The sequence below is a fragment of the Trachurus trachurus genome (assembly GCF_905171665.1).
Source record: "Trachurus trachurus genome assembly, chromosome: 4".
In the NCBI taxonomy this organism is placed as follows: domain Eukaryota; kingdom Metazoa; phylum Chordata; class Actinopteri; order Carangiformes; family Carangidae; genus Trachurus; species Trachurus trachurus.
Window position 1 is genome coordinate 4439173 of NC_139898.1, and position 22220 is coordinate 4461392.

General features: G+C 42.8%; 1 protein-coding gene across 1 annotated transcript; it reads left to right on the forward strand.

Annotated features, from left to right (window-relative positions):
* Window positions 1-2591: 2591 nt before the first annotated feature.
* chd1l (chromodomain helicase DNA binding protein 1-like) lies at window positions 2592-21795 on the forward strand. Its single transcript, XM_083969852.1, has 25 exons — window positions 2592-2749; window positions 2949-3061; window positions 4161-4267; window positions 5101-5212; window positions 5298-5329; window positions 5487-5568; window positions 5679-5841; window positions 6042-6197; window positions 6285-6377; window positions 6849-6945; window positions 7566-7639; window positions 7856-7966; window positions 8476-8590; window positions 9446-9599; window positions 9694-9892; window positions 10143-10288; window positions 13155-13318; window positions 14872-15095; window positions 15241-15339; window positions 15426-15496; window positions 15671-15785; window positions 17337-17445; window positions 19723-19974; window positions 20066-20150; window positions 21548-21795. The coding sequence occupies exons 1-25, from the start codon at window positions 2656-2658 to the stop codon at window positions 21668-21670; spliced, it is 3090 nt and encodes a 1029-aa protein (XP_083825978.1). The 5' UTR covers window positions 2592-2655; the 3' UTR covers window positions 21671-21795.
* The last annotated feature ends 425 nt before the right edge of the window (window positions 21796-22220 follow it).

The window sequence follows — 22220 nt, forward strand, 5'->3', positions numbered from 1 at the left end:
CAGACTACCCAACATGAGCCTGATGACTCATCCCATGTGGTACATGTTTTAATTGTTCCAAAAGGAGGAGCCTAGCTGGGAGGTCAAGAGAGAAACAGGATACCACTAAATAATAACAAATTACATCCTTCGTGTAAGAATGACTGTGGTTGGAATATCAATCTGTAGCCAAGTTTTTTTGCTCAGATCATGAGCTCACACAATAAACACAGAATAACGGCAGTAACTGTAATTTCTCTATACATCACTTTCATCTATCTATTTATAAAACCAGTGTAACTCCATCCAACAACCACCTGTAAACCACCATCCCACACCACACCATACATACCCCAGCGGCAGCCTTACCTGCTCTTCACAGGGAGAGTCAGTGGACTAAAATGTCTCCCCCTGCTCCTCAACCTCTGTCACCGAGCTGCTCAGTCTGGATGTAACACGGACGAAGCAAGTTGATGATTGAGAGAAGTATAACTGCAAAATGCAATGTTATCCTAAAACCTTGTTCACATAACTATACACAGGGGTTAAAATATCACCACTGTCATTAAGGTGGGTTTTTTCTGTCTAATAAACATTGAGATGATGAAATGAATAAAAAAAAAAAAAAAAAGACAGATCCAAGCAGATGATCTCCCTGCTGTCTCATGATGTTCAATTTTAACACATAATTGGTCTAAAGGCATCTTGGCTTTTTAAACAGTCACTGCGTAGTTCATCCTGTGCTTTAGTAGAAGTTAAAACACACACTTTTACTTTCTTTTCTCATTTACTTGTTTATTCCCTTTCTGTCAGCTTTCCTTGACCCAGTTCCCCAGTAAAGTCACTGCCACGGCAGGAAGTTCCAGTGGTGAGAGATGGTGTTGAGAAAATGTTTATCTCACACATTATTATCCTCCTAACCCTTCTTCCAGAAACCTTGAGGCTCGATTGAAACCAAAAGAGACGAAAGAAACATCACAACAAAATGAGCTCCTGTTAGATTCTTCTTGTGACGTATCTGTGGGTCGACCCACACTTGAGATGCTGCAGGGATTTAATGAAGTTGTTGCAGTGTCATGCTGTAAGAATCTCATTCACACCTGCAGACTGACTTACACACTTACTTGCATTAGATTTATAACTATCATTACCTTATTGTCATTAGGCTACTCTATATTAGTTTGTTTTGGATACTTGAATTGCCTCCTTTCAGATGATCAGTCTTTGATTCATGAAATCTGTGCTTCAACATGAACCAGGTTCTTTTGTCTGTAAGAGAACAGGTCTGTCATATTGACTGTTGAACTCTGCAGAACTTACACTTTACAGTACAGAAAATATTTCATCCACAAAACTGATTTTACAAGACTGACTGGAAATATTTCCACACTGATCATTTCTGCATTCAGCCATAGTAAAGTAGTGAAGTGTTGTTCCCTTTAACCCCCCTCCCCCTCTCTCTCGTACAATGACTTGAATTAAAGCAAATACTAAAAAAAATCCAAGCTAGTCGGTGTTGTCTAACCATTTCTTTGAGGGATTATTTATAAGCCTCAGATTGCCAACCATTTTGACCCATACATTCCACGGGCATTAACAACAATATGCCAGTGCACTTACACCCTCTGGTGCAAACTGGTTCAGAGTTCACATCTTAAGAAATCACCTCTCTCATTCGTCGAACCAGATAGAAAAACAGGCAAGGCACTGGGCCTTTATGTACCCAAATGTGAGTTACCTACAACATCATTTTTCCTGTGTTGAATTTACTAATATTTGTTTTTAAGAGGTTTAGATGCTGCCGTTCTCGATAATAACAAAATACAAGTTGTTTCGTCTTTTACACAATTTTTAACCTATAAGCCTATGAGTCAGAACATGATAAGACCTGTAAGAACAGTGAACCCCAGGTTATCTTCTACAAAAAGATGCTATATGTTTATTTAGCACTGTAGAAATCTTTGGAGGGAAATAATTTATAATAATAGCTAATTATAATTTAATAATTTATTTTCAAGGGAATCGTTATTATTTTTGGTAGTTTCACACCTATGAGAGTATGCTAAAAATATAAAATATAAACCATTATTTCCTGCATTGATTAGGCTACATTAGGTAACAATATACCAATATTATCCATTTCCAGAAGTTTACGTTGCAATATAGGCCTATTGTTTGACTCAATTTTTGACATAATTTTACTCTCTAGGTCAGGAAATGTAATCATTTGTGCATTTATTTATTCATGTTAGCCTTTCATGACCACTGTTATGTATTAGTGTTACAGTATAGATATCTAACAACACATGTTTAATGTTGTTATAGATAGATAGCCTATATATCTGTTATTTATACACAGTTTGCTTATTCGTGTGATGGTTTACTTATTGTCATAAGTTTTTCGTACAGTGATCTTTTACTGTGATAAAGTCTTATTCACTTTTAGATAAAGTTGAAGGGGGAAAAAAGTTGGCCCGGCGTCTGTCGCGCGCGCCTTGGCACTAGACTAGACGTGCCTATCCCACAGCGTCACGTGACCAAATCAGGAAGTGCAACTGCCCAGTAACAGCACAACAACTGTGCGCGGGCTCTTGTCTGTACCATAGGTCTGTACATGTCTGTCCGTCTGTCTGTGGTCCTCCGCTGTCTGTGTTCACGTCCACAGAGTGTGTGAACATGGCGGACATCCTGTCAAAAATCAGAAAGAGCGTAGCGGAGAAACAGAAGACCACCGTGGCTCACAGCGACCTGCAGAAGTGGGGCTTAAGAGGTTTGTTAGCACAGTAAAGCAACAGTTCATTCATGTTGCTACTCCACACAACTGGTTTATTTATCTGTCACCTAAAGTTTCTCTCTGTCAGTGTAGTAGCATTCAGCTCGTGTCTCTCCTTCTTGTGCTCTTGTTATAACATGAGTTGGTCCAGAGTGAAGTTTCAGTTGTGTTGAGTTGTGACGTCCTGTCCTCACAGGGATACAGCTCAGACCCTACCAGCTGCTCGGTGTGCACTGGTTGACGCAGTGTCACAAGAACCAGCAGGGATGCATCTTAGGAGATGAGATGGGTTTGGGTAAAACCTGTCAGGTAAGACATTCTACACTCACCTGTACAACTTTGCCATAACTCTGTGCAAAATATACTATAATTGTGGGTTAATTGTTCAGCAATAGATGTGCATAACAGGTCATTTCGGTGGCAGTTCCCATTAACTATATGTGGTGTTTAACAATATATGAATCAGGGCAGGTACAGTACTGTTACAGTAGGCTTTTATCACAGGAGTAAGTCAAGAAAGAAAAAGCACAGGTAACATGACCTGTCCTATGTAAATACCTGAGTGAGTCATAACAGTGTGACAGAGCCAACACAAACCCTGAGAGTGAAGAAGTTAACTTTAACCATAATTAATTATATTGATCACAACTGTGCTTGTCCTTCTGTGACATTCATTCCTATTGTTAAGAACATAGTATATTTGGAAACTATTCAAACCTTTTACTTTTTCACATTTTCTTATAATGTGGTTTTGTTGTCAATGAGAAAATAGGGCGATTGGAATATACAATAGTCAATGTTCACATGAAAATTTAGCATCAGGAATAATTGTATTTTACATTTTTCTTAGCATACATTTATATTAGGCTAATAATTACTATACTAACTAGTAATCAAAATTGAATGCATCAGTTAGTCAGCTTTGTGAAAAAAGTGTTATTGTCAATAAAAATAAGAGGGTTGGCATTTTGATGTATTACAGTGGGAAATGCATAGATCTCACACATTGTGAATGACACCCCACTTTATTTATTTTTTAATGTATTGTGGATCTAACAGCAACAATACATAAAACATTGCCACAAATAATTTGGAAAATGTGATGCATATAAGAAAGTCAAGCTGTCATTAATGAAATTAATTGCACCTAAGATTTTTGTGGTGCCAGATTGTCACAGGGAAATGTAAAGAAAAAAAAGCCTGTTTCCATTCAGAATGGGCAGAAACAATAACTATAGTCCCACCTGTATGTACTTGAAATGATCAAATGAATTGGCCATGTGATTTGTTTTCAAAGACAAGCCTCACGTCTGTGATTCTGCACCTGAAACACCACTGTAAACAACAAATGTCAGTTCTGCATGTTGGAGTCAAGAATTGTTGATGACAGTTGTAATTTCCCTGCCAGACAATCTCTCTGCTGGTCTACATGTCAGGAGCTCTGGGGAAGAAGGGTCCGTTTTTAATCCTGAGCCCGCTGTCCGTCATGGAGAACTGGAGGAAGGAGTTGGAATGGTACCGGTCACATTTCTCTATAAATCTGCATCCAGTTGATAGTCAGTCTATATCACCATCCATCACAGGCCACAGTCCAGGCCATAAGTATTACAACTGTAAAGACATTCAATGTGAAATACAGTACTATGTTGTTGTAGGTTTAATTTAGTGGGCTGGCATCAGTATAGAAAGAACTATGTGGGAGATCTAGTCCTTTTCCAAAGTTTAGATGTAAAAAATAATTGAAAACATGCACATGAAGTCAAAGAAAATCTAGTGTGGTCTTCAGGAAGTGGAATGCAGCTCAGCTGGACCACGATCAGGTGACGGACTCGTCCTGTTGCTTCCATCAGCATTAAATCATCAGGTTGATTTTGCTTCATCATTATGTTTTGGTCTGTTTTTGAGGCTCACCATTAATTTACATCTTCTGCTGATGAATCCTCTGAGGTTTTGATCATGAAACCCTCTCCTGCTTGTTGACAAGCAAATGCCCGCCTACATCCTGAAGAACATTCTTGACTTGCGATCTCGCAGATGTTTTTCCAGTCACTCTCAAGACTTGTGCTTCTCAGTCAAACCTTTGTCATTTTCTAGTTATCCTGTGTGTCTGTGCCTGTGTACGTTCACGTTCAGGCCTATGGACATAAATTATCATCAGTTAAAATTCAAATCCAAATTTGTTATTCATTATTTGTCACATACGGTACATGTCATACTGTGCAGTGAAAAGCTTTATGCAACATATGCAGCATAAAGCTTTTAATTTTTCATAACTCATTGTTATGGTTGGTTTGGTTTTGGTTTGCATCGTCCATGAAATTCTCAACCTGTGATTTATGTGGTTGCAGCTTCGCCCCGTCTCTGACTGTGCTCTGTTACAAAGGAGACAAAGAGAGGCGGGCTGAGATCCAGAGAGGAACCGACACAGAGGACTTCCATGTTCTTCTCACCACATATGAGGTCTGTGGCTGTTTTGTGGAGGCACAATGTGTTAAACCTTCCCCTATGTCAAAAACTGACACGTTCTCTTTGAAATCATTTCCAGCTCTGTCTCAAAGACGCCTCATTCTTGAGACGGTGAGTTTGACACATCATACAGTTAGACACAGCATCAGGGATCTGACATTAGGTTAAGACACTTCACCAATGACGACCTTTTTTTTTTTCTTTTTAAATAATGAATCACCAGATGTTAATTCAGTGTTTCCATATTTTTATTCCTTTTCTCTCTCAGGTGGAAGTGGAAGGTGCTTGCAGTGGATGAAGCCCACCGACTGAAGAATCAGAACTCACTATTACACAAAACCTTGACTGCGGTACTGAACTGAACCCGTCTCTGCTCATTAAGTCTTTGTCACCTCATTTACCTCCTCAATAAGCAGTTTTCTTGCCTGTTGATGAATTAGTTTGTCTTGATCTTGGATAGTTTTCAGTGGGGTTCAGGGTCCTGCTGACGGGGACGCCCATCCAGAACAACCTGCAGGAGCTCTACTCCCTGCTGAGCTTCATTCAGCCCAGCATCTTCACTGCTGAGGAGATGGACGACTTTGTCAACTGTTACTCAAATGTACAAAATCGGCCAGATCTTGGTATGATACAGAATTATCACCTCAACAATGTGTCCATTAGTATCTCAGAATTTTGTTAAAGGTGGAGTTGGAAAGCAGAACTTACATTTAAAGCAATGTATCTAGTTATTTTCATTATGTATTATTTTATATTTAAAAAGAACCCTGGTAGAAGCTGATTCTGATTGAATGAACGTTTCTCTGTCTGCTGATGTTTCCAGCTGTTGAGCTGCAGAATGTGCTGGAGCCTTTCCTGCTGCGGCGAGTCAAGTCAGAGGTGGCTGTAGATCTGCCCAAGAAGACAGAGCTGGTGGTGTACCACGGCATGTCGGCTCTGCAGAAAAAATACTACAAAGCCCTTCTGATCAAGGATCTGGGTGAGGCTGTGGTACTCTTGCTGAGGATCGACTGTGTTTAAACGATGACAGACTCTGTCAATCATGGACTCACTGCTCTGCTTTCAGAGGCTCTTGGAAACGAACAAGCCGGCAAGATGCGGCTGCTGAACATCCTGATGAACTTGAGAAAGTGTGTTAACCACCCTTATCTGTTTGATGGTAAGATGCGTTGAAAGAACTGATCTTACTAATTACACATGAATCATAGGCATATGTATTCTACTTTTTTTAAAGTATATTTTTAGGGCTTTTTGCCTTTAAAGAGGAACTATGTAAGTCCAGTTGCTTTTCCTCTGTTTTGCTAACCCTCCTCCTGGCCATGTGCATTTGTTTACAACGAAGGCGAGAAATCAATCAATAGAGCGGTAGATAACGTTATACAGGTATGTCGTATACGATGTTAAGATGTGTATATGTGTACTGTAGTTTAATCTGCCATAAACAAGAGATTATGGGTTACGGGAACGCATTTGTGTCGCGGTGTGCAGAGACGAGAGCTGGGACACCGGAGCGGAGGCAGAGAGAGGGGGAATGACATGCAGCAAAGGGCCACCAGATTCGGGATTTGAACCGGGGTCGGCTGCAGTGAGGACTGTGGCCTCTGCATACTTAAAATGTTTTTGTGTACAGGGGTGGAACCAGAGCCTTTTGAGATGGGGGAGCATCTGGTTGAAGCCAGTGGGAAACTCTGCCTACTGGACAGCATGCTGACCTACCTGCACAAAGGGTTAGTGGCTCTGCTTGTTGTTTGTCTCCCCCTGCTGGTGAGCTGCTGTAGTGGAGGGATGACTCTGACACCGCAGGAACCACACCGATCAGGCCTTACATTCTGACCTCTATAATATTGTGTTGGTCCCTTTTGCTGCCAAATACACAACAAACTGTGCTGCAAACTGCAAACTTGTTCAGCAGTGTGAGCAACAGTAGCTGGTCTGTTGGATGGGAGCACACTGGCCATGCAGCCTTCTCTCCCCATGTGTATCAATGAGCCTGTGGCCGCTTCACCACTGTTCCTTCCTTTGACCAACTTCTGATATATTCTGACCACTGCAGACCGGGAACAGCCCACAAGAGCTGCAGCTTTTCAAATGAGAAACCAAACTGGATCAGATCCTTACTCTGCCCATTTTTCCTGCTTCTAACACATCAACTCTGAGGACAACATGTTCTCCTGCTGCCTAATATATCCCACTCATTAACAAGTGCCATGATGAAGTGTTATTCAGTGATTTCCACAGTGCTCAGAATGTTACGCTTGATCGGTGTAGATGCTGACACACTGTACTAATCAGATGGAGCACTAAATTATACTCAATGTTATTCCTTTTTTCGTCCTGGTGGGTGAAGGGGCCACCGAGTGCTGCTCTTCTCTCAGATGACGAGGATGCTGGACATTGTTCAGGATTACATGGAGTACAGAGGTGAACATTTAACATGTGTTTGATGTTTTAGTAGTCCTTTGCTAATCCTGTCCTCAATCTGTTTTACTTCCCAACATATTAATCATCAACAAGGAATATCACTACGTTTTAATGTATTGTTTTTTTAAGTTCCCAGGCTGCACCATTCTTCAATATGCTTCCTATATTTTTTAATTTGTTCCACAAATCATCGATGACATGAGTTTCTCTGTTCAGGTTATAGCTACGAACGCCTGGACGGGTCCGTCCGGGGGGAAGAGCGAAATCTTGCAGTGAAGAACTTCAGCAGCAAAGATATCTTTGTCTTTCTGCTCAGCACTAAAGCAGGTGACTGAAACAGCAAAGTACGGACAGGAAGCTGAACCGTGTCATTGTTAGACGCAGGATTTAAGTGAACAAAAGTTGGCAGTAATGTTTATATTGTGTTTCTTAATGCATTGGAGATGCAGGAAGTGGCTTCAGATATTTCCCAGCTGCTGTTTTTTTAGTTTCTGTACAAAGTGTGGTAAGGGTAATCTTTGCAGATGTTGCAAGTGCATCTTCCAAATACACACTGATAGATAACACAGTAACTTTCAATAAGTCGACAGCGAGCGAGCTGCGTATCTAAATCGACCGCGGGGTTCGTAGAACTAGCTGAGAGAGGAAAGGGGACCGATCTCACAGAGATAAGAGCTGTGGCAGGATGACACACTGGTGTGAATAAGGCCGATACTCTCTTCTTTCAGTGTGAAAGCAGGGAGAAGAAAACCAAAAAACCTTGTTTCCTGTCACATCCTCCCCCTGTATTTCTGTAGTAATTTGTCTGCACTGTTCATAACAACCTGTCTTTGCAGGGGGAGTGGGCCTGAACCTAACAGCTGCTGACACAGTCATTTTCACGGATAGCGACTTCAACCCTCAGAATGACCTGCAGGCTGCTGCACGCTGCCATCGGATTGGTCAGACGAGGTGACAGCGTTATTCAAAGCAGTGTACATTGTAGTATTTTTCCTCCATTAAAGGGATAATTCAACATTTTGGCAAATTGATCCATTGCCATAATCCCTATAGTCTTAGGAGTAGGTTCTTTACCTTTAATTGTAGGTGCAAGCTATTTTTAGAACGGTGGAGCAGAGCCGTGAGCTGCTCAGAGCTACGCTACAGAGGCTAATGAGATTTCTTGGTTTCCCTCATCAAACTCATCAAATACACAATCCAACAACTCCAAAACGCTCTCATGAACAAGTTGTGACCTGCACATTCACCACGTTATGAGATGATAACGGAACGTTACGAGACAGAGTTGTTTTCAAGGTAAATTCATGCAAAACCGCTGATGTGCGTTTTGGAGTTGTTGGATTGTGTATTTGATGAGTTTAATGAGGGAAACCAAAAAATCCCATTAGCCTCTGTAGCGTAGCTCTGAGCAGCTCGCGGCTCTGCTCCGCCGTTCTAAAAATAGCTTGCACCGACAATTAAAGGTAACAAACCTACTCCTAAAACTATAGGGATTATGGCAATGGGCCAATTTGCAAAAATGTTGAACTAGCCCTTTAACTTGAACTTGAAGTTTAAGTATTTGTTAAAGGGGCGGCCCATATTTATACACATGAAGGTGACGCTCATCACACATACTGAGTTGTCTTTGGCTCTGGAGGAGCTGTGTACAGCTCTGTGTAGTCAGGTATAGCAGAATCCTCCATGCATGTGATTTATTACTTATTATAATAATGATAATTATAATATCATTTATCCCTTACATTTTGTGAATCTCTGTCTCATTCCTTTTTAAAATCCCTGTAACCTTTTATCAACCTAACCCAGGCCTGTGAAAGTGATCCGCCTTCTGGCAAGAGACACCGTGGAGGAAATCATGTATTCCCGCGCTGTGTCCAAGCTGCACCTGACCAACACTGTCATCGAAGAGGGTCGCTTCTCTTTACTGGATCAAGCTCAGTCTGCTGCTGCGGGGCTGAAGGTTTGCAAAACCTCCAATCCTCGCTTTCATTTAAAATCACCACCCCTCGTTTTTACCACTTCTCCTCACCACTCATGCTTCCTGCCCCACGCAGCTCAGTGAAATCTTGAAGTTCGGGGTAGATAAGCTCCTGTCATCAGAAGAGAGCTCAGTGCAGGATGTGGAACTAGAGAAGATCCTCGGTCCGTCACGTGACGGTCAGTGGTTGGATGATGAAGACTCCACTGCACTCAGAGGAGAGGGAGAAGAGGAGGAGGAGGAGGAGGAGAATGCCTCTGGATCTGATGGGCAAAGTAGGTTTGACTCAGTAGTGACCACTTTACAATCAAACCACTGTGGCTTTATATGCATGTCTCTGTGTGTGTGTGTGTGTGTGTGTGTGTGTTTACCCCTGTTCAATGTCAAAAGGTGTGAATATCATGTCATATCTTAATGCGATGCAAGTGGTATGCTTGGTTCACATTCACCTCTGGGAGTCTCACCAGAACTTTCTCTACTTGTGATGTATAATTACTTTCACCATCATGCTGTCCCGTCCGTCAGCCCACATGTACTACTTTGAGGGGAAGGACTACAGTAAAGACCCGAGCTCTGAGGACCACAAGAGCTTTGATCATCTGCTGGAGGAGCAGCTGGCTGAGTTCCAGAGAGCTGCAGGAGAGGGACGAGCTCTGCGCCACAAAGCTGGAGTAAGTTCTGTCTCCTTTACCTACAACTATAAGGGAAACACTCACACATTTACCTTTTTATTGACATTCTGCAACAAATGTGACATGTACATCCATTTCAGTTATTATTAGTCATAGAGTATCAGCATGGATGTTCTTTGTCTAGTAATAAAAGAACATAAAAATTAATTAAATAAAAACACAAAAAAAAAACCAAGCCCTTTTGTAATTCACATCCGCGGTTAATTTTTCCATCCTGCATATGTCCATTGTGATGTCCATCCACATGGTCTATGTTGGGCTCTCCTGTGAAAGCCATTTTCTCATGAGGGCCTTTTCACCTGCCACTAACAGAATATTAAACAAATATTTGTCTGTCTTTGGCCAGAGTCCAAAAAATAAGGCTTTACTTTCCAGAGGCAGGTGACAACCAAAACATTCTTGTATTGCATTATGTATTCCCTTCCAATGGGTTTTAATAACCCAACAGTCCCAAAAAACATGATAATGATTTGCATTTGTATTTCCACAATTTCTCCAACAAGCTGGGGAGTTACCTTTATAGTGGGATTTGTGGTAATGTGTAATAAAATATCTAATCAGGCTTTTCCAGCCAAACTCCTTCCAACTCTGTGAGCTGCTACATTTCCACTGATATTCCCAGATTGTTTCCTACTCTTCCTCTGTCAGATCTATTCCTCCTTCCATTTCCCATTTTATTTTAATATACAGGCATGAATGTGCTTTCTTGTTTATAAGCCCTTTATTTAGACCTGAGATAATACCTCTATCTTTGTTTGAACCATAAGCCCTTTTAAACAGACCTAACAGCTGTTTGCTTGATTCCGATATATAGACGAAATGTCTCAGCTGCAAGTAATGATAGCAATCCTGTGCCTCTAGAGCATATTTCTCTTTAGTTCTTTCCACACACATGCTTTCAAATCAGAAACATTGCATGTATTCAGTTAAAACACATGTGATACAACTCAGCTGTGATTTTGCATAGTTGATAATGTCTAGTGCCCATTTGACAAAGACAGGAGAGTGCACTTTGACTCCAATTATAACAACAAACAGCACACAGTTGCACATGGATGATACAGATAGAGGATTTGAATCTGTGGTACCACAGGAAACATACAACCCACTCATTTTAATGCACCTACTCAGTTGGCAGTTTATTAGGAACCCCTAACTGCAAACAAATACAGGTTCATTAAGAGTCCTGCAATAAATCAGATCACCATGAAGGTTTTTATGGTTGGATTGTTGAAACTGTGTTGATTCATCCGTATGATTGATTATGTGTCACGTCATGGATATAAATCACTGTATCACCAGCCAGTGTCACTCACTGCAGTTCACCAGCACCACAAACCACAGCAGCCTTTGCCCTTCACACATGCAACATTGGTCATCAGTGTCCTGTGGCGTCTCTCTGTTTGTCACTGACCAAACCAGACTCCAGCTTGTGCACTTGATCTGGTAATCAGATGTTTTTTAGGGTACCGGACCGGTATGTAGGCCGATGTAAAAAAACATTGAAGTAGTTGATACGTTCATACCTGTAGTTTTGGTTCCTGACTTGTAACAGTTTGTTGCACACGTACATGCCCTCAGCTGACGACCTGTTGTGCAAGACAGACGCACACCTGCAGCGGTGGAGCATTTGTCACATGAATATTCAGCGGCAAGAAAAAATAAGCCCACTGTGGAATCACCTCCATTTCTACACAGACCACATTAGTCCTTATACACGGTCAGATCCTAATCTAAGTGACAATATTGAACACAATCTCTTGCCTAATAACATGACAAACATTATGCTGCATACTGAATACATAATGCTAACAATTAAAAGTGTACAACAGTGGGTGAGGTATCGGATGGAGTCAGTGAAAGCAGACTGGTGGTGAGAGTTAGAGACACTTTGAATTATAAAAAATCCTCAAACATTTCGACTTTGTTATTCCCAGAACTGATCAACTGATACGAACCAGACCTCATAAAAAAACGTAAATGTTAATCAGTCGACAGTCACGCAGTCAACTGTCTGTGATGCACATGATTCAGTTCTGACTACTTTCCCAACAAGTGAGGGAAAAAAAACCCTCCAGAATCTCAGCTGAAGTGACAGATGAAGGCTTAAAGGAATTATTAGAGCTGAAGAGAGTTGTTCACACAAGACGCCTGGAGAACATGTCTGAGCTGCAGCGGCCCAGTGAAGAAGAAGAGCAATTTAAAGTCTTGAAGAGTGAGCTGCTGGAGCTGATTTCAGGTTCTACCAGTTATTAAATCAAAGAGTTCACTTCACTTTTCCCACCAGGAATGTTGAATGTGCGTTGGGTGTGTTCAAAGGAGACACGAACAACAAATTACAGCTGTTTGTTGTGTGTGCAAATAGTTCCAGTAAACCATCTCTCTGGTGAGCCACTGTGACAATTAAACAATGACATCAACGTTTGCTGAGTTTCTTTTGTCTTCTAACAAAAAGTTGATTTTTTTTTAAAATAGAAAGACAGTTATTGCAAGATTGATAGATTCATAACCATTCAGTCCTGTGGCTGGTTCATGTTGTTTTTCCTCCATGAGAACACATTAAAGTTTGGCTGGATGCACACTGACACTGACTGGAGCCGTCATGTTCATTAATGACGATTTCAGCGAGTCACATCAAACAGCTGCAGGTGTTTGCAGTGCAGTCGGACCATCTGTTGCAGGACTCTGTGTTCTTGTATAGTCCTTTATGACTGGCTCATTGTCCTGCTGCAGACTGGACTGGTCAGTCACCTCACCGACGGGACCGTGAAAGTGCCTCAAATGTTTGCACAGCGCTGTACATGTGTAACTGTGTGACTAATGCGTTTTCTGTGTCCATGCGCAGATTTCACTGTCAGCAGCGCTTAGCATTCCAACGAGGAAGAGGAAACCTCTGAGTGAGGCCGAGCTGGAGCAGAGGCGACAGAAGAGGGAGGAGGCCGCGGCCAAGAGAGCCAAACTTGAGGAGGACCTGAGGAAGAAACAGCAGGAGCAGAAATACAAGAAGAAGTAAGGCTCTATCAAACACACTCGGTATAAAGGCAGGCGCACAAACCCAGTCCACCCTGCTTTCACCATCCCAGGCAAAACGCTGTCCCACTCGTCCCGACCAGAAATGATCAGATGCAGTGTTGCAGAGTAGACAACAATTATTTGTAACACTTTATAATAAGTACACACTATTAAGCATTAGTTAAGCATTAATAAATAGTGAATTCTTCATTTATAACACATGTGCTTATCAGTGATGAGTAAAACATTTTAACTGCGTTTATAAACTATACTATTGAGTATTCATGGGTTATAAATTATGAATTCAGTATTTAATGCTTAACTAATGCTTAATAGAGTGTACTTATTATAAAGTGTTTCCCAATTATTTATGAATAAAACTAATTCCTGCACAGCCCCAATGGTGTGCCTTAGTGAAGAACACAGAACCAGCAATACGCTTAAAAAAAAATACAAGCACCAGACACGGTCAAGAACTGTTTGGTGCTGTTAAAGGGATAATTCACCCAAAATCGATAATTCACCAATTTTCTACTCACCGTCATGCCAATTAAGGGTTCAGAGAACTTTCAGAGTTGTCAAAATGCTCTAGGAGTTCCAGGGGGGGTCCGGCTGGCAACAGATTTTCATACAATAGTGGGGGATAGAACTCACTTTTGAATCGTCCAAAACACACACTATGAAACATCCAAATACCTCCATACTGCTTGTCTGTACTGACCCAAGTGTCCTGAAGCCGCCACATGAAAAAGTTGTTCAGAAAAAATTAATGTGATCTCTGTTTTTATCCTGGTTGTAGCAGTAGCTCCCAGTGGCTGCGTGAGATGCGCAAGATTTTCTGCGAGATGTTCTTCCGTGTTTACATCATACATCCAATGGTTTACAACGACGAACGAACATCTCGCAGCAGATCTCGCGCATGCGCACAAACATCAACAGCCACTGGAGGATACGGCTACAACAAGGATAAAAACAGAGATCAAATTCATTTTTTCCAAACAACTTTTTCATGTGGCGGCTTCAGGACACTTGGGTCAGTACAGATGAGCAGTATGGAGGTATCTGGATGTTTCATAGTGTGTGTTTTGGACGATTCAAAAGTGAACTCTATCTTATTATATGAAAATCCGTTGCCAGCCGGACCCCCCCTGGAACTCCAAAAGAGTTTTGATGACTCCGAAAATTTTCCAAACCCTTCCTTGGCATGACAGTGAGTAGAAAATTGGGGAATGATTGATTTTGGGTGAAGTATCCCTTTAGGCCTGGGAACACACACAAACACACACACACAAACACACACACCTGCCCAGCTTGATTATTGGGAGAGATAAAACCAAAGGAGGTGGGAGTGGTACATATGTCTTAATATAAAGGCGTAACCATATCAATCAATCAGTAAAGTGCCAAAGACAAAACATGGCATGTTGATGAAGGCACAAAAAGGGCGCTTCACCAGAAAGAAAAAAAAGAGAAATATGGTTCCTACACTCGGCGTCTTCTCCCACCAAACTCAGACAACCCTGACACAAGTCTGTTTGTTTATCCTGCAGAATGGCATGGTGGGAGTCGTGTCACTACCGGTCACTGTGCCTGCCGTCTGTGGACAGTGAAGAGGAAGAGGAAGGACAAGAAGGAGAGGAGGAGGAGGAGGAGGAGGAGGAGGAGGGCAGCGTATGCTCCACAGACTCCGACAGCACGGCCATCCGCTACGTCCTGGGAGACGTCACTCATCCACAGGCTGCTCAGGAAGACGCAATCATAGTCCACTGTGTCGGTGAGGACTCTGAATAACAGTTTATCAGTTTGTCTGACAGCGACAAACAGGACGGCGGAGCTTGTTGAGCACGTTGTCTAGATAAACACATACTTTATTTGCCCCTATTTTACATGCTGTAGTTCTCAAAGTTGTGTCTGTGCAGATGACTCAGGGCGCTGGGGCAGAGGAGGCCTGTTCACTGCTCTGGAGGTGAGATCAGATGAACCACGGAAGCAGTATGAGTTGGCTGGCAAGATGAAAGGTGAGATTGTCCACGACCTGTAAAACCTGCACCTTCGAGACGCCGATCAATCACAAATGAGATTTTGAATGCATTATTTGTTTCAGATTTGGATCTTGGAAACGTGCTGCTCTTCCCCATCGACGACAAACAGTCCAGACTGGACGGCCAGGATCAAGTAGGTCCTGCGTTAGTGAGAACTCTGCCGCCTGGACGTTCGTGTCATGATTCATGCCGCTGCTTCTTTGCAGCATTAGTGATTAGCAGGTTTGGGTTTGTGTGCGGCAGAAGTGTGAATCGCTGTGACAAGATTATGCCTTAACCACATTCAACCTCCTTCCTCTCACCTCAGTTGGCCTTGATAGTGGCCCAGCAAAGAGACAGAGCCAACAATTTGTCTGGAATCCTCCTGACTGCCTTGGATGAAGGTCTGAAGAAGATTTATGCTGCAGCCAAAAAACGCAAGGGTAAAACATTACAGTAAAATCACGGAGCACCTCCACACAAAGTCATGTTGTGGGCAAGCCATCACATTTACATTCACTCATTTGTCAGACGCTTTTATCCAAATCGACTTACGAGTATAGAACACCAGTAGATTCACTGCAGGAGAAACCTTAGTGTAAATATTAGGAGAGGGATTATCAGTCTACGTCACTGTAGCCCTGACGACGTTCTACTGCGCATGTCGGCTGCAGAAAGAGAGCAGCAAGAGCCGCCATCACGTCTTGTTTTGATAAAAATAACAAAAACGCGCAAGTTTCATAGAATACTGTCAACTCGCATCCCTTTCAAGGCAAACAAGAGAGAAAATAGTACATTGCAGATTCATTTGGAGCAATATAATGTGTTAGACACATTGGTTTGAATGGTGGTAAAGCTACAGTAAATGCCTGCAGGCACAGCTGTATAACTGCAGCAAATGAGTTGTGAAATGTTTTCTATGATAACAAGAGTGACTGAAGACGAGATTACATACTAATGGAAAGCAGACTAAGATTAATAAACATTCAGCTATATTATTTTAAATGACATACTCAGCCATGCAGGTGCAGTTCATGGTCAGGATACAGTTGTTCCAGACTTTATCCTCTTCCCTTGTCTCTGACCAGGCAGCACAAAGTTTTGTAATCGACTAAGAGTATTTTCCTGTACATGATTGTCTGTTACAGAGCTGTAGGTAGGGAGGCACATTGTTGTTTTTCACCGATAACCGGCGCCATGCTCTGAGTGTCTGTGGCTTGTGCTGATCGGCAACTCAATCCTCCATCCTGAGAGAAAGATCGACAATTATTTATTTTTGCAGTATGCTGACAACATTGCTAGCTTACATCGCTTTGAGTAAACCAGATCCATGGAGTAAACTTTAAGGTAACCATGACAACCGGTTCTTTCTGCAGTCAGGTTGCGCACGCATCTGCCGTGTTGGTAAACAGATAATCCCTCTATACCGGTTCAAAAAGTCAAGGATATGATACCAAGTGCACTAGAATGCATAATTAGTGCTTGGGGTTATGGCCCAGAGCAGCCTGGACTCATGTAACCTTGTGTGCTGGGATGGCAGCACCATGAAATCATATGATTGAAGACATTTTCATAAAAAGGTCATCATTGTCAAAGTGAACACCTAAGGTTCAGGCAGCACCTGAGGACAGAAACAAAGAAGGGTGTGATGATAGAGAGAGATGAAAGCAGCGTTCGATCATCATCAGACTTGACTGACAAGATTTACAGGACATGTGTGTTATGTTGGAAGAGTGTGTGTGCACAGACATTCTTTAAAACACAGCAACCGAAGATGAACACATTAGAGAGGAATCTGAGTTCCCCGAGGTTGTTCTGCACCATAGATAAGAACATAGAGAACACTTGACACTGAAATGACATGTTCCTGTCAGTCTTCAATGTTGTTGATGAACACTTCACATCTAACTGAAGACAGTCAACCCACCTGGTCACAGGAGGGGAGGGTACAACAAGCTAACCCTTCGCTCTTTGCCCTTTTCCCCCCCACAAAGCAAGTGTTCACCTTCCTCGCATCGGTCACTCCACCAAAGGCTTCAACTGGTACGGCACGGAGCGGCTCATCAGGAAACACTTGGCCTCCAGAGGCGTCCCCACGTTCATGTATCTTTTGAAGCTGTCAGAGGGCAAAATGCCCAGTCTGACAAGTTGTTCTGTGTACCGCAACTGTTGCCAGAGTTTCTATTCAGACCTTTAAGTTTCTCCATGAACTTTGGTAGGAGGTGAACATGTGACGGGCCCCTCCTCTTTGCCAAAGTTTTCAGTAGATAGAGTAACATGCAAAAGTTTGGGCACCCCTGGTGAAAGTTTCTGTTAATGTGAACAGTTCAGCAAGTGGACGATGAAATGATCTCCAAAAGGCATCAAGTTAAACATGAAACACTGTTTTGCAATATTTTAAAGGTATTCACAAAAGAAAATTGATTTTGAGCCCACTATGGGTCTTAAAATGAGTGTAATCACTCATCTATCAGACAATGTAGCCCAAAGTTTGTGCAAAATTCTATTTTCGAGTAAATCCGGAGTGAAAGTGGGGTCGTTTTTTTTTCGCATTGGATAATGCAGGCGCACAAATTATGCGTCACGTTGCTCACGATTCATCAGCCAATGATATTGGATCCGTCATCCGTCAATCAAACGTCTAAGAAAAACGAGGGGTAAGATGGAGGAGACTCGTCCACCACCACCGACACAAACTCTCCTCCGTCCCTACTCCACTCTCCTCCTGCGGTTCATCACTTACTGTGCGTTCACACCAAAAGCGATAAAATCGCCTGTAGTCGCTCTGGTCGCGTCTCTTGCCAGCTCTAGCAGACCCTTGCACCAAGCGACTAAAGGGGCGGGACTTTCAAGCTGTGCTGCAGATGTGTCCTTTCAGGCTCTCTCAATTTCTCCGGCTGTGAGAATCCCAGTCCGCAATTGGCTGTCGCTGCGGTCGCGCCGCTGCTCATTTGCATAAAGTTGAGCCTCTCTCAACTTTCATCGCTCGCGTTGCGTCGCAAGAGCCTGAATGGACACATCTGCAGCACAGCCTGAAAGTCCCGCCCCTTTGGTCGCTTGGTGCAAGGGCTTGCTAAAGCTGGCAAGAGACATGATAGGAGCGACCATAGCAACTACAGGCGATTTTATCGCTTTTGGTGTGAACGCACAGTAACGTAGCAAGTCTACTAGCTAACAGTTAGCTACGTTAGCTAAACACACTCATACACACACAAGCTCGGTCCCGCCCCAAACATTGAATATCCCGCCTGCTCGATAACAACCAATCTAATTTGTTTTCCTTACTCGGGTAAACTCGTGCGGCAATCAAGGGGGCAGTTGTCGGTCTGAGAAGTGAAGCTCACTTCCGCGTTCAAAAAACTGCAATCCCCTCGGATTCCTCTGGGGGCTGGTGTCAGAAGGGAGTATTCCCCATAGACCCCCATGTTAAAATCGCCGACTTTACATCCTCAATAAACATGATCAGAGCCTGGTGTCAGAACGTTTTTTGGTCTCAACCGATAGTTTGTACCCCCGCACACACTCTGAGGGGGGTGAATTTTTTGAGTTTTACTATTATTAGGTTTAAAATTCTGGCCAACAAGGGCGTGGAAATGTTGAGTGACAGGTCTGGAGTGGTCCGGAGACAGCTGCTTCGAGGCCAGTGGGCGGGTTCTCGGCCGGTAAATCCAACATGGCGCTGTTCAGGCCGCCATATTTGAGTCACAAAAACGACTCCCAAAAACCAATGTGTGACGTCACGGATGCTACTGTAGCCGATGTCGGTCTGGCCCTCTGCGTTGTGTTTCTCACGGCCTGCCCTAGGTGGGGTTCGATCCCACGACCTCCCGCAGCGGAGGCGACGATGCTAACCTCTTCGCCAAGAGGTTGACAACCACTTGGAAGATTGGTTAACACGTCTTTTATGGGTGGGTGGAGCGAGTGCACATCCGTTACACTACGTCCATATTTTTTACAGTCTATGGCGGCAACTCGTGGAAGGAGGCGCGACAAACAGGACAAACGGCCATTTCTGAACACCTTTAAGCATTACCAATGTATTATTTTTGTTTTCTACAGTTTTAGCGTGAAAAGATATTTACTATTTACACGCTGTGATAGTTTCGAAAGGGGGGGCTACTATGTACTAACTGTACAGGGGGCCCAAACCTTTGCTGCAGGCCCTTTTCCTTTTCTGCCATTTTGAAAATGAAAAAAAATCTATTGTTTAAAATGTAAAGGGAATGTGTCATCTGTTACGTGATGCCTTTTGGAGATCACTTCATCTTCCACTGTTCACATTAACAGGAATTTTGCATGTCACTGTACAATCTAAAAGATCCTCTCAGGCTCAATCCATCTCAATAAGAACGAGACATTTTCTCTTAATGTGACTGACAGATACTATCACAGCAGAGCCAAGAACTCAGCCACTCCTCAAACATCCACCTCTGCGGCCGCAGTGTCCTCCCCTCAGCCAGAGCCGCCCGTCTCCGACAGGCTGACCAATGAGACGGAGGCGGGGACGTCGTCCCCCTCAGCTCCTCTGGGGAGCAGTGGCGCCACGCACCTCCCCGACTTCATGGCGGGAGTGCGCGTGTTTTTCTACAACCTCCCCGCATCGGAGAGGAAGAGGCTCGCTCGCTACCTTATCACATATCCTTTCACACTGTGAGGTGTCATCACATCAGCTGTTGGTCAGTACTACATGGTGTGAACACGTTACCCTTCCTTAGCCGCAGTGCACTTATGATGGAGATGAGGAGGATATGATGAGCGCAGAGGTCACACACATCGTTGCAGAGGTGGAGAACAACATCCACTCACGGGTCGGTATGATTATGAGGTTTACTGATGGAAATCTCACCTCACACACTCACTGAGCACTTTATTAAGAAGGCCAATTCTTACAGCTAAGAGATTAACTACTGAAACACCAGGAATGGGAGAATATTTGTAAGACACCATCTAAACTAGAGGACGTGTTATGGTCATTCTCAGAGGAAGAGTCAAAAAAGGGGTTATATCAAAAATCTATAAAGCACTACAACATGAGTCTAATGACAACAACAATATGGATATCAAAGAAAAATGGGAGTTGGAAGGGAATATCATAATATCAGAGGGAGGAAACCTTTAAGGAGGGACATAAACTAACTAGTAGCCCAGCATGGAGGGAATTCAATTGGAAGGTGCAAAATGCGTTTTATTACGTTGAGATACAGTAATACTGAGCTCTGGAGCAGTGGGTGACTTCACTCGTATATTCTGGGATTGCCCCAAAATACAGGATATCTGGAAGAATGTTCAAAAGGAGATTAAACAGATTCTGGGTATTCATTTCCCTCTGGAACCAGCACTTTACTCTCTGTATATAATTCCTGATACTATGACGGATAGAAATCCTAAATATTTAACTGAGTATCCTGCTTCTGATAGCAAAAAAGATGACAACAACTTCCTGGTTAAAGCCCCAGCCTCCCAGCATAACGCAATGGAGAGAAATGTGTATGGAGAAAATCACAGCAAGACTACAGCTGAAAACAGACTTGTTTGTTAAAAGATGGTCATTATTAGTACAGCAATGCCAGAACTCTTTTTTTTTGCTTAACCCAGTAGTCCGTTTTGTAACGTTCCGTTATTATCTCATAGCGTGGTGAATGTGCAGGTCATAACTTGTCCACCAGAGCGTTTTGGAGTTGTTGGATTGTGTATTTGATCTTGATGAGGGAAACCAAGAAATCCCATTAGCCTCCGTAGCGTAGCTCTGAGCAGCTCACGGCTTTGCTCCGCCGTTCTAAAAATAGCTTGCACGGACAATTAAAGGTAACAAACCTACTGCTATGGCAATAGGTTCCAATTTGCCAAAATGTTGAACTATCCCTTAAATGGAGTTAAGGTGAGGAATGGACTATGTCAAATATGATGTACATGTATAAGAACACTGATTGTTATTTACAAAGATCTAGTCCATAAGAAAATCAGAGAAGACTTTAAAAGAACGTTAAGCTCCTGATACAGTCATCCACTGGTGAAACTCCTCCACCTCAGGATTCAATAAGCTGTCGATTCTGAAGCTTTCCAGCTCACCACAGTCATAAAATACTGTGTGGACATGTGTTCCTAATAAAGTGCTCCCTGAGCCTGAGTGTAGATTTCAGTAGATGAAGCCAGCAGCAGCAGTATTAAAGCCACCATGTCTCTGTGTGATGTGTCTGTGAACCAGGAGCTCCAGGATCTGCTGCGTCAGTACACCCAGGCGGTCCCTGTGCAGAAGGCCTGGCTCCAGTCCTGCTTCTCCAAACAACGCAAAGTCAACGCCGCACACTTCACACATGAGCTCATGTAGCACTGTGGTCCTGGTCCAGAGTCCTCACCCCGGTCTCTTCATGGTCCTTTGGTTCGAAGCCTGAATGAACTGCTTCATCTGATCTCATCCAGTTTTTACATTAATAAACAAACAGTTGTCTACTATGGTGTTGTGTTTGAGGTTTGTGTCAACACACAGTTTTCTTCTGAGAGTCATAAATCCAGTATGAGAACTATGAGCAACACACATACAACACATTTGATCTTCATATAAAATATGTGAGGACCAGTCAAAATGTCCTCACAGCGAGGCCTATGAGGCCGTTTAGGAAATGATTCATATTTGCTCTCACACACACACACTACGATACTCTCTCGCAGACACTATTATACTCATAAACACACCACTATGTGAGAGAGTATAGTAGTGTTATGAGTATAATAGTGTTTAGCAACAGTTGTGTTTATCTGTGATCAGGGCTGGCCCAAGCCTCCATGGGGCCCTAAGGGCCCCTCTATTATTGCCAATAATAATGATTATTGATAATTTACACACCTACATGTAGCTACTACAAACTAATTTACATTTT

What these genes read in the sequence shown, in the direction of transcription:
- chd1l (XM_083969852.1), top strand. Translation starts at nt 2,656, where the DNA reads ATGGCGGACATCCTGTCAAAAATCAGAAAGAGCGTAGCGGAGAAACAG. An exon ending in GTTGGCTGGCAAGATGAAAG is followed by an intron (nt 15,340 to 15,425) that starts GTGAGATTGTCC and finishes TATTTGTTTCAG; the next exon opens with ATTTGGATCTTGGAAACGTG. An exon ending in GACTGGACGGCCAGGATCAA is followed by an intron (nt 15,497 to 15,670) that starts GTAGGTCCTGCG and finishes CTCTCACCTCAG; the next exon opens with TTGGCCTTGATAGTGGCCCA.